The sequence below is a fragment of the Hipposideros armiger genome, unplaced genomic scaffold (assembly GCF_001890085.2).
Source record: "Hipposideros armiger isolate ML-2016 unplaced genomic scaffold, ASM189008v1 scaffold_301, whole genome shotgun sequence".
NCBI classification, from domain to species: domain Eukaryota; kingdom Metazoa; phylum Chordata; class Mammalia; order Chiroptera; family Hipposideridae; genus Hipposideros; species Hipposideros armiger.
In genome coordinates this window covers 399,828-412,810 of record NW_017731651.1, presented here as the reverse complement: position 1 = coordinate 412,810, position 12,983 = coordinate 399,828, and the positions used below count along the sequence as shown (strand labels likewise).

General features: G+C 46.8%; 1 protein-coding gene across 4 annotated transcripts in view; it reads left to right on the top strand.

The window, feature by feature from the left end:
• The window catches only part of DPYSL2 (dihydropyrimidinase like 2), a 112,519-nt gene that overhangs the window by 69,158 nt on the left and 30,378 nt on the right, over positions 1-12,983 (top strand). For all 4 annotated transcript variants that reach the window (XM_019659551.1, XM_019659552.1, XM_019659554.1 and 1 more), the window contains exon 4: positions 12,207-12,371. In XM_019659551.1, coding sequence (XP_019515096.1) covers positions 12,207-12,371 — 165 coding nt within the window. The remainder of the gene's footprint in view (positions 1-12,206; positions 12,372-12,983) is intronic.

The window sequence follows — 12,983 nt, the reverse complement described above, 5'->3', positions numbered from 1 at the left end:
GCTCGTCCTCATGTGGGAAAAGAAAGGGGAGAACTAGGTCATCCATCCCAGTCTGTGGTTCCCATATACCTAGGCATTCTTTTTTGTGGAGGGCAGTGTCACCGGCCCTCATATGTGGGATCCGAACCGGGGCCCTCTGGCGTCCCAAGCCAGTTCTTAACCATCACGCCACTCGGCCGGCCCCCTAGGCATTCTTTAAAATACAAACAGTTTCAATATTCTAAAAGCCTGCTAGATATTTAACCGAAGTGATGTTCTGAAGGTGGAACTGGGTTTCTTTGCTTGTGATTAGAATTATATGAATTCTGTTAATGACTGAATTAACAGATGACTGGTTTGTATTTCTGCCCTGATTGAGAGTTTTTCTTGCCTTTGATTCACAATAAAATGGGGGATGAATTTATTCATTCTTAATATATTCCATTTGGTGGGAAGATAGTTTCCGTGATGGTGTCCCGGGGTCATGAGGGGTGTAGAGGGGAGGGTCCCCGGGAGGTGAAAAGTCTACATTTGTGTCTGTTGACAGGGGGTCTTACGGTATTTTTACGACCAGTGCCTACTTTGCTGTGTAAACGGGACAGATTCAGTTTGCTCATTTTGGTCTTAACTCAGTTTTATGCAGAAGACGGTTCTGCTAGATGCATGGCTTCAAGTTCTGTGCTTTTCTTATGGAACCAGGAGCCTCGGGCCTCCCCGTTTCAATAACACCTTTATCTAGTCCCTTCCCACACCTGTTACTCCTCGTGGGTCCTCTATCTGAGCCCTGCCTCTGCCACCTGACCAAAGCAGCACTGGAAGGTGCCCTTGAACTCCTGGATTCCATGCCCCTGCAGCCCCCCAAGCCCTGACCCCCTTCACACTATTCCTCAGTGTGAAATTGAACACTTGGAGAAGACTTAACTGCGTGCCACGAATTGGGTCAAGCAGCCTTATATCCTCAAGCAATCCAATGTTATTTATTTAACAAAAGCTTGTATATATAGGAACAAGCGTTCCAGGTACTGTTGTAAGCCCTTTACAAATACAACCCATCTTATAACAACCCTGTGAGTGGGTACCATTTTTACAGAGACTAAAACTGAGGCTGGGAGAGGGCAAAGGATCCTGAGGTTATACAGTTAGTGAGTGGCAGAGCTGGGGTGGCAGCTCAGGCAGTCTGACTCTGGAGTTCTTGCTTTTAACTCCTCTACTGTGAACCAGGCACTGTTGCTATTCCTATTTTGCAGATGGGGAAACTGAGGCACTGGGCGTTAAGTCACTTGCATGAGGTCCTAGAACTAGTCAGTGGCAGAGCCCAGATTCTACCCCAGACAGGTGAGCGAGCATGGGAGCCCAAAGCTCTGACGCTCCCGTGGGATTTCATCAGGCCCTCTTTCCAGCACAGTCAGTGTGAACAGCATTGGGGGCCAGTCTCACACAGCACTGTTTTTTCCAGTTCTCTACCATTTCTTTCATGGATGAGAGCATATTTTGGGTCAGCTTTTTGGATGGTGGAGTTGAGGCCCAGCTTTCTGAGCAGGGCATTTGGGGGCCAGCAAACTTGAGGGTGTGTGAAGTCCTAGCACAGGAGCAGTCACTCCCCAGGACTTGAGCACGTTTAGAGGGATTCCAGGATGGAAACGCTAGCCTGAAGCAAACTTTGTGCTTCTCCTACTGGTGCACGGATGTGAGATGCCATAAAACTTGGCTTCTTTTCAGACCCCGACTCTAATTACAGGAAACAGAACCCTCTCCCACAGTTAGCCAATGATTTCAACATTTCTTGGAGAAATTCTACATGGACCTGAAGTTTGAAGCTTTGTATTCCAGCGAGTTTGGCCGGGATTTTCACCTTTGGCTCTCCTTGCTTTCTCCTCAGCCATGATTCCATCATTCTGCTTTAGAGATGGCACTTCCTCTTAACTGTCTCTCTGTGAACATACATGGCGCTGAGACAAAGCGCAGCACTTGTCTCTCCATCTGGGGCCCTGGGGCCAGGCCTCTCGCCACGTCTGTGCTGTTATGCCTACATCTTGTCCACCTCACAGGGCGCCCTTGGTGGGAGTCATCGCAGGGCTCACATGGACAAAGCTGGGAAGACAGCTGGGGGGTGCTTAGAACTAAGATGGTGGACGTAGCCATTTAATCATATTTCTGCTAAATTGTCAGTAACTTCTTTGTGAAACTTGTTGATCTGATCTCTCAGGGATTACTCAGTCCCCTGTTTATATCTTGGAAGGTTGCCATATATCTGAAACAGAGATGGCCTAGTCTAGTGAAAGAGCTCTGTTTTTTTTACCCCCTTAAATAGTAAGCAAATAAAATGAAAATATTAGCAGCGATTGGGGTGACATCCTGATGTGTTGCTGGTGGTAGCGTAAAGTGGGGAGACTTTGGGAATGCCATGTGATTATCTGTATTAAGAACCATAGCTCATCCAATTATCCCAACGCTAGGACCCTCTTCAGAGAAAACCATTTAAAATAGGGGGAAGTTATTGGTGTGATTACGTTCATAAGAGCATTAGGTATACTAGAGGAAAATTGGAAGCAATCTATGGGCTCACCATTGGGTAATGGTTAAAAAAGTCGTAGTATAGATTCCCCCAAGAATAGTTCTTATATAAAAAAAAATTGAATTATGAAGTCTAAGACAACTTGGTATTGAGAAAAAAGCCATAATTAAAAGTGAGCATTGGGCCGGCTGAGTGGTGTGTTGGTTAAGCGCTGGCTTGGGACTCCAGCTCTGAGCAGCAGGCCCTGGTTTGGATCCCACATATGAGGGCCAGTGACGCTGCACCCTCTACAGCTAAGATGGTGAACAACAGCTCGACCTGGAGCTGGGCTGCCATAAGTATGACTCACGGGCAGTGAGCAGCATCACTGTGCATGGGCAATTGAAGTCCTTTAAACAGTCCTGGTGGTTAAACAGTGCTCCTACCATTTAAGGTTTGACGAAACCTTCCCTGAGGAACTATCTACTAGGCCCACACACATCCATTCTGAATAGAGTGGAGTGCAAACTACTGAGTCCTGCCACGGAGGCTGGTTTTCAATAAAGCCAGTTCTGGCAAAGCGGGTCACTTTGGGCCCTCCCTTCCCATGCCCGCTGGTTGACTCTGGTGGTCCCCTTGCTGGGAAGGTTGACCCCATGCTGCCTACAGATGGGCTCTCTGCTCTTCCAGTCTCTCCATGGCTGCTTTTGATGAGTCAAGGAGAGGATTTCTGTCTGCTCAGCGTTTGGTTTGTCACTCTTAGCATTTACACATTATAAATGACCCTTCATCGCCACACACAGATTTCATTAGCCTGGCCTTTGATCTTGCATGCAAAGAGGCCATGTGCAAGCTACCCCAAACCTCAAAGAAAAGGGTTTTATGGGGTGCTGACGTTTTGACAAGCTCTTTATCTGGCGCCTCAAATTAACTTTCACTGACTCCTATTGGCTATTTCGCCCTCTGTCCCCGGGTGAAGTTCATTAGCGGTCCACCTAAGTGAACCTGCATGTGTTTTCGATGACAGAAGAGGGTTTAGGTATGGAAAGTTGAGGTGAGTGCTTTCATAGAAATGCCAAGAAGGCGGGAGTTAGGAAAGGCTCTAAAACAAGGCGGGTTTGGGTTCTGCTCTGTCGGCTAGTGTCTGCATGACTGCAGGGGAGTCTCGTGGCCCTCAGTTTCCTCATCTGTGATGCATCAAATGAGATAAGGCCCACGATAGCCCCTTGTGAACCACTGAAAAGTTACATGTGAGGTTGGTATTGCTGCTGTCAAATAAATGCAAACAGTCGTGTGGAATTATAACATGGTTCAGTCATCCTATTCCCATTTAAAAATAGTTCTGGAGGGGTGGCTATATTTCCCTAAAGGAGGGAGCTCTGGTTATGCCTGTGTTAAATTGTGAAAATGGAATGAAAAGCTGAAGATGCCTTTTGAAGATCATCTTTAGAATCAGAAATATTAATAGCACTGGGTTTGGAATGTCGGTCTCCTTTCTGCCCTGCTCCTCACCTCTCCTTTCCCTCCCTTGGTCTGCTGCTTTGACTCCTGGACCTTCAGAGTCGTCTTCAGCATCCTGGCAGGAGTGGGCAACCTCATTCCAGCAGGCCCAGGGCCACGGGAAGGGACAGCTGGTGGGCAAGGGACGTGGGCTGCAGGCGTGGGCAGCCCCAGGGCCCCCACTCCCAGCTTCTGGGTGGGCAGCTTCCTTCATGCAGCAGGAGCCAACCTTGACAGATGCTGTAGCACGTGGGTCCCACCTGCTTCCAGCTGCTTACCACGGGGATCTGCCAGAGACTGAAGAGGGCTCTGGTCCCCAAATCCATCAGCTGGTGAGTGCTGAGCCCCAGATGCCCTGAAGAAGACTGCGGGAAGCAGAGGGATGGGGAGGAAGGGAGGAAAGAGAGGATGTGGCTGGGAGGAATGGAATGAGAGAGCAAAGGACAGACACAAGTAAGAAATAAGGAGCCCCACGTGGGCCAGCCGGAGAACTTACTGTTCCCCTGTTCAGATCCCCAGCTCAGGACCTTTTGAAGAAAAGTCAGAAATGTGAGTGGAATCTAATGAAGTATGACAGAGCTCCTGGGGAGTGCCAGCGTTGAAAATGTGGAGGAGAAAGAGAACCAGTGGGGGAATTATTCCTGGGGGCAGAGGCAGACTTGCAGTGCCGCCTGGAAGCTGGGGTGGGAGTGGACAGGAGGGGCAGTGATGCTGTGGGTGGTCACCCCACGGCCAGGGAAGGCAGGTGGGGGCGTGGATAGGGATGGGATGAACCAGGAGCATGTCAGGGAGCAGGGTGGAGCCAAAGCTGCTGTGTGCCAAGAGGGAATGGGAGGTGAGAAATTGGGACGTCAACAGCATTCAGCTCTTTCCAGAGCTTTGAGAGAAGGGCAGGGCTGGAAGAGGGCAGAGCCCAAGGATCACGCAGCATCATTTCCTATGTTACCTTTTAATGTATTTTTTTTCCTCAACTAGATTTTTAAATATGTTAAGGGCATGGTTTCTGTCTTCTACCTCTTTGTTTTCTCCAAAGCTGGCTGATCATCAGATCACAAAAGAGGTTGTTTGTTTTATACATACATGTTACTGGATTTCGCCTCAGCCCCTATTCCCGCCACATTCTGGCTTCATGATTCTATCAGTGATCGCTGGGTGCAGAACAATTGCTTATGGCTCAGCTTGGTTTATAGGAAGATACTCATCTAATTTTAAAAGCGAAATTATATCAGACAAGTTTGGGAAAGAGAAATAAGAGGATTGCTTCAGTTTCAAGCAGTTAGGAGTATGTGTTAATATGTTTGTGACTGTTAGGCTAATTATGGTTTTTCTCTATGTTTATCGAATTATTGAACTACTTGCTGTAGTTATAAATGAGAAAGGGATGAGGTTGCATTTCACTTCTCAACCCCTTAACTCCCTGCTCTCTCTTGAGCACGGGTGATTAAGAGTAGGGTCTCTGGAGTCACATCCATCTCTGCTCATCAGAGTTATACCAGCCAAGGGCACATTACTGACCACCTTCCAGTTCTACCAAGGCCTGGAAGCATGGGTGGTATGAATGGTGCACACCTTCTGTCTGCCAGGCCCTCTGCTGGGTGCGTTTTAAGTAACGTGAGCAGGTTACCTAATCTCATGGTCCCTCTGGCTTCAACCTTGGGGGCGGGGCTGGTGTAAAGATAAAAGGAGATAAACCATGGAAGATGCCCAGAATAGTACCGGACACATAGGAAGTGTTCAATACATATTAATTACTTTCACTATTACTTCCATCTTCAAAGTATATGAATTACACTTACATTAAAGTTAGCCAGTCTTTCTTTGGCTAGTGTTAACCTAAGGCAACGGGGCCCCTTGCCAGCATTTAGGAGGGCTGGGAACTTAAAGCCAGCCACGGTGAGTCTGTGTGGTGGATGGATGCCGATTGCGGTGTGCTCCTAGGACTTTGGCGGGGGGCCAGGGGTTCTTAGATTGGTGTGTTCAGTCGCGGAGTCCCGTGGCTGGGCGCCTTGGAGGCAGAGGGTCTCCAGTGCTGCTGTACTAGAGGTGGCCAGAAACACGTGTGATGTTAGTTGCTCTCCCATGCTTATTGAGCACTTCTGTACGCCAGTCCTCCTGCCTGATGGAGGAGACACAGAAGACAATATGAATGATAGTTGGTCAGATTGACCAGCATTTTGTGGTTTACAAACATCATCTTACTGCACATTCATAAACATACTGTGAGGTATGTTATTGTCTTCAGTTTATAGATGAGAAAATGTGGCACAAACATTACAGATAGTTCCAGCTCTTAGGAAAATGCTTCTTTGTGTTGTGGGAGAAGCAGTATACAGTTGGCCCTTGAACAACACAGGTTAGGGCCACCACCTCTCCCACCCCCCCAGTCAAAAATCCACATACGACTTACATATATTTTTTTCACTTACAACTTTTGACTCCCAAGAAACTTAACTACTAATAGTCTATTGTTGACCAGAAGCCTTATCGATGACATTGACAGTTGATTAAAACATTTTGTATGTTGTATGTGTTATATACTCTATTCTTACAGTAAATTAAGCTAGAGAAAGAAAGTGTTATTAAGGCAATCGTACATTGAGACAACATGAATGAACCTAGAGGGTGTTATGCTAAGTGAAGTAAGTCAGACTGAGAAATGCGCACCATATGATCTCACTTATACATGGAATCTAAAGGACAAAAATAAATGAACAAACCAAACAGACTCATAGATACAGAGAACAAACTGATGGTTGCCAGAGAGGGGGGTTGGGTAGCTGGGTGAGAAAGACGAAGGGATCAAGAAATACAAATGGGTAGTTACAAAATAGTCACAGGGATGTAAAGTACAGCATAGAGAATATAGGCAGTAATGTTGCAACAACTGTGTATAGTGCCAGGTGGGTACTAGACTAATCAGGGGGACCACTGATAAATTATATAAACGCCTAACCACTATGCTGTACGCCTGAAACAAATATAAAATAGCATTGAATATCAACTGTAACTGAAAAAAAATTCAATTAAATGTAAAAAAAAAATCATGCAGAAGAGAAAATACATTTACTGTATTTATTGGAAAAAATACATAGAAAGTGGACCTGCGCAGTTCAAACCCGTGTTGTTCAAGGGTCAGCTGTATTTGTGCAAGGCAAGTAGTTAGCCCTGTCAGCATGTGCTTTAGAGGCACCTGAACACTTCACAAAGGGGTTTATGCGGGCAGCTTTCCTTATAGAGGATATAACTTGGTCTTCCTGCTGGTGTTTATTAAGCACGCCCTGTAGCAGGCACTCTCCTGAGTGGTTCCCATGTTAACTCGTTTACACCTCACTGGAACCCCATGTGCAAGGCACTACTATTAGCCCCATTTTACAGATGAGCAATCTGAAGGCCTGAGAGGTTGCATGTCTTGTCCAAAGCCACATACATGATGAGTAAGTGGCAGAACTGTCCAGATCCTCAGGCATTGGACTCCAGTCTGTCCTCCACCACCTCTCTTATGGGCGCCTGGTATATTCCCTGGGACAGGTGCTTTCTCCTTTCTGCCTTTTTCCAGAACAAAACCATCTTATCCTGACTGGCAGGCTGGGCTCCCAGAGGTGCTTATCTCTCCACCAACAAAAGCCCTTTCCTATTGAATAGGTCACCCGGCATTTTGCTGAGGAGATGCCAGCTCCGGAGCGCTGTAGATAAGCTTGCGGTGGTGGTTTGTGTTGTCATCTCCCTGATGGATTGCTTTTAATTCACGTCCATTAACTTCTCCAAGAGGAAAAGGGGGAGAGGCCACCCACCGCACACACCGTTGAATGCAGAACTAGAGGATGAGGCAGCCATGATTCTGGAATGGGAGGCAGGAGGTGGGCAATTCTGATGGAGTACATACCCCCAGGAAGCGAGGGCAGTGTGTGTACTGACAAACAGGGGATTCTAGAACTGCCCCTGCATGAGACTGTATGTGAGGCTTTGGAGAGGTGTTGGCGGGGGACCGAGGGGAAGGCCTGTCCCCGCTTTCTCCGTCTCCTCATGCTTACTTCCCAGCAGACATTCAGAATGTGTCTTAGCCTCTTCAGTCCCAGGAGAGGGACTGTGATGGTGACTTTTCTGGCATCTCTAAGTGTTCTAAATACAAAGGGCCCCTTGAGAGCCTATCAGACCCACCAACTGCTGGCCTTTTAAAAACTTTTGGGGTCTTGGATTATGTCAATATTGACTTCCTGGTTGTGATGTCCTAAAGGCAGGCAGGATGTTACCCCTGAGGCACACGGGTTGGTGGGTCTTAGGATCTCTCGGTATCATTTCTTACACCTGCAGGTGAATCTACAATCACCTCAAAATAAAAAAGTTTTTAAAAAATAAGGTCTTTTAAATACTACAAACTCTAAAGGAGCCCTGTCATTGTATTTGGAAGGAGCAGCCTGTTCATTCTGTGTCTAACGCTTTGCCAGTATCCAATAAACATAAAAATAGGATACCAAAACCACTGAAAGCAATAAACAGGGATGAAGTGCTGATCCACACCACAACATGGATGGACCTTGAAAACGTTATGCTAAGTGAAAGAAGCCAGACGCAAAAGACCACATGTTGTGTGACTCCGTTTATGTGAAATGTGCAGAACAGGCAAATCTGTCTAGACAGAAAGCAAGTAATGATTGCTTAGGATTGGGAGTAACAGGACCAGGAGGGCCCGGGTAGGGACTGCTTGTGGGTCTGGGGTTTCTTTTTTGGGTGATGTTTTACAAATAGATTGCAGTGATGGTTGCACAACTCTGTGACTAGTTTAAAAACCATCGAGTTGTACAGTTTAAGTGGGTGGATTGTATAGTTTGTGAATTATATCTCAATAAAGTTGTTAAAAATTTTGGATCCTTTGATAGTTTTAAGAGAAGTTGTAACAGTCCTTTGAAACTAGCTGGTGTCTTCTAATAAAAGCACTTCCGGACACTGGTTATAACTACAAAGTCAGGCCACTGTCTTGGGGCATGTCCTTGGCTCCCTCATGAACAGATTTAAAGGCCTACCACTGAAACCACAGTGGCGTTTCCGCCTGCTCATCCTGAGGGAATGAAAACGCGGCGTGTGGCCACCATTTTGCCAGGTGCTTTCACACACGTTTTTTAAAACTTGCAGCCCTGCACCATAGGCAGTTTCATGGCCATGTTTTATATACAAAGAAAGAACAGGACCCAGAGACTATGTACAGCAATGGAGTGCTGCAGCAAGAACCAGAATTAGAACTTGGGGCCCATTGACACCCCCCCAAGTCCATCTTCTTTTCACTCCCTGGTGGACAAGCTTTCCCTCCCATCTCACATGAGTGGAGAGATGTCAGCTGCAAGGCAAAAGGCAAGCTTTTGCAGGGACAGATAGCTTAGGACAGTCACCCGAGAACAGGCCTGTGAGTTCCGGCAAGTCGTTTTCAGGCTTGTGTCCTCCGTGGGGAATCTCTGCTCCCTCCGGAAGTGAGAATGACATTCTGCCCTGTTCCCTGGAACAGCTCTTCCCAGGAGACCTTCTGTGGAAAGAGAACTGTGGGAAAACATGTGGAGGCTTTTCGTGGACACGTTCTTGAGTGTCATGAGCTCTTGGAGGAAACATGCTTGTTTCCCCGAAGACTTCAGCTTTGTCTGTGTCCTGAGCTTTGAAGCTTTCATAAATCTAGGAGCTATCTGGATATGGAGGGAAGTCACAGTGTTACAGCCAGGAAACCTGATATTTTTTGTAAGTAATACTGCTGTCCTTCCTGGTAAAACGAACATGAGTGAATGGATGTGGCCGGAGAAGTAAATGGAAAGATTTGCACTTAATTAGTAATGTTCAAGTGGTCCAAAGCAGATTCATTAGCTCCCAAGGAGCTTATTTAAAAGAAAAAAGAAAAAAAAAAAAGCAAATTCTCAAGTCCCAGCCCAGATCTGCAGAATCTGAAATCCTGGGGGTGATGGCCAAGGTACCCGTGTTTTAATAAGTTTTCAAGATAATTTTTAGACTCCCTGAAGTTTGAGGAGCATAGCACCAGATGTTCTTACACACTCGTGGGATTGCGCAGGAAAACCTGATTGCATGCCCAGGAGAACACCTCCTCCTTGACTCTATCTTGCAGGGTGGAATGTGAGCCGGAAGGGAAGTCATTCATTTGTTGAAAACATTTACTGAGCACTTACAGTATCTAGGCACTCATTCCCTGCCGTGAGGGAGTCTGCATCCTAGTCGAGGGGTCAGATAGTAAACTAGGGAAACTGACACAGAAATGACTGCAAATGAGGATGCGACTCGGATGGTGACATTTAACCTGATGAGGAGATGCCTGAGTAAAGAACAAGAGGGATGGATTTGCAGAGAGGGAACTGTTTGTGCAAAGGCGTGGATGTGGGGAGGAGTTGGGCAGGTCAAAGGGTAAAAAACCACCAAGGTGGCCTGAGGGTGGTGAGCAGGGGGCAGGTGACAGAGTATGTAGGAGAGATGGGCCAAGACTGGGTCTGCAGGATCAGGGGAGGAGTTTGAATTTTTCTCTAGAATGATGGACAGCTACTGAAGGATTTAATCAGAAGACAGGATCTGATGAAAGGTTTCAGGTTCTCCTGACTGCTTAGAAGAGTGGTTTGGAGGAGGGAAAGAGATGAAGCTAGAGGAATGGGGCGTGACTAGGGAGGCTCTGTCCAAACTGTGATTACTGCAAAGTCATCTTTCCTCCCCTCCCCTCCTCTCCTGGAGGTGGAGGAAAGGGAACACAATTTAAGAAGAGATGTTGGAGTTGTTTTGTCAGGGTTTCTGTGTTAGCATTTTACAGAGCAAGACTTACATTAAAAGTACACATCCTCATTGCTTTCATTAGACAACATTATATTACTGGTACCAGCTATGTATGTATCCATTTAATTGCATATACTACTACTTATAAAAAGTAAATTTTGTCAAAAGAAAAGTCAGCCTAGATAGCCATATTTTTGAGACATACAGCGCCAAGCTCAGTTAATTATGATTTAGCAGCATTTGCAAGATTTGATCCATTTCAGAAATCTGAGCTCCCTAGCATTGCTTGGGCTGGCATTTTCTTAGCTGAGAACTCCTTACCTGGGTATAGAAGAACCTAATATTCTATTTAGGAAAATGATTCATTGCTGAAGGAGTCAAGAGTCCTGTGTTTTATCTTCTTTGTTGCACAAGTTTGATTTAACCTTGGACAAGTCATTTCAGTTTGGTCACTGGGTGAGAGCTCTCCAAGACCCAGGAGAGACAACATATGCAAAGGCCCTGTGGCAGAAGGAAGCAGGCTGATACTGTAGGAAGTGACATGAAGCCTGTGTGGTTGGAGAGCAGGGTGTGAGGAGGAAGATGGTCCAGGGTGATGCTGTAGAGGCAGTCACGGGCCAAGCTGGGCAGGATCATGTAGATCTTGTTGGAAACTTTAATCTTCATCTGGAAAGCAAGGGGAAGCCATTGGCAGACTTAAATAGGGGAATGACTTAAGGTTGATATACTATCTCATTTAATCCTCATGACAAATGTATGTGGTAGGTAACGTCCCTGTTATAAACCAGCACAGAAACTCAGGGTAGTGGAGATTAAGTAGTTTACCTAAGAGAACTTAAGGCAGGAAACAAACTCAGGTCAGCCTGACTCCAGAGTCCTCTGTCTTTCTACCAGCTGAGCTCAATAATAATATAACAATAACCTCAGTTTTAAAACACTTTGAACTCTTAAGATGAAAGCTCTCCCTTAAATTACAAAGTGGTATTATGCTGCAGAAATATGAGTGGTGATGAGAGCGTGGATATACCAGGGACCTTTTAAAAGGCCCAGTCTACATGGCACCGGTCCAGCATCTTCAAGTTCCTTGCCATCTTGTCTGGTGGGGGGGCGTCTCACAAGTAGCTATCAACACAAAAAAAGATTTGGCAGCTCTGGCTGGCCATTTGACACCGCCATTGTCCATAATGACTCATTGTCCGAGAAATGTGCCCGAGGTGTGTGCTTTCAGGGACTTTGAGCTGGGAAATCAGATCTGTGCAGTTCATGCGTGGTTTCACTGGAGTAACCATGCCATGCCAAGTTTCTGCTTGCTCCCTCTTGGGTAGTCAGCTGGTTTAAGTGGATTCTTAAGAGCTGGTTGTAGAGATCACCATCTCGACTTTGAACCCAAGAAGCCTTGTTCAGGGTTGAAATGGGAAAACAGCTGCTGGCCTGTGGCCCTTGAGGCTTTTGTTGATGACGACAAATGTCTGTTCTTTTCTAGTTGACCATGTCGTACCAGAGCCTGGGACAAGCCTGCTGGCCGCCTTCGACCAGTGGAGGGAATGGGCCGACAGCAAGTCCTGCTGTGACTACTCCCTGCACGTGGACATTACCGAGTGGCACAAGGGCATTCAAGAGGAGATGGAGGCCCTGGTGAAGGACCACGGTAGGTTGTGCTGACCCAGTACCCTCAGTCTGTGAGCTGGCACTGCTCTGTAGATCCCTTTCGGTCCTCACCCCCTGGGCCTGCAAAGAAAGAGGGCTTGGGCTGCAGCTCATGCTGCCTGGAGGTGGCCAAACACAATGTAGCAACAGGAGCTTTAATTAATAGGTGAGCTTAAGCCTTACTCCAGGGACCTGTTCTTATGTAACCGCTGTTTTCATCTTACTGGTTTGAGGGAACTGTGTACCCTCCCAGGCTTTGGAGTTGCGGCTACGAGAGTGATTTGCTCTCAAAGGATAACAGCGCATATCTCAGTGAGGATTGTGGGCAGTTGTAGGAGAGTGCCCGGGACCTGGTATAGAGGGCTTAGGCAGCTTCTTCCTGCAAACCCGGAAGAACCAGGACAGATTTGAGGGTGAGGAGGCCCCTAGGACAACCTGAGGGTTCTGTTTTGGTCTGTAGGACTATTTTGGGGAGCAGAATTCCAGGGATTGGGTGCTGAAAGATTGCCAAGGAGGCTGGAGGAATCTTGACCACCTCAAGGTGCCTCAGGGATCTTTTTGTCCACAGGAACCTTGAGGGTTTAGGTGGTTTTGCCTGGTCACATGGTCTACT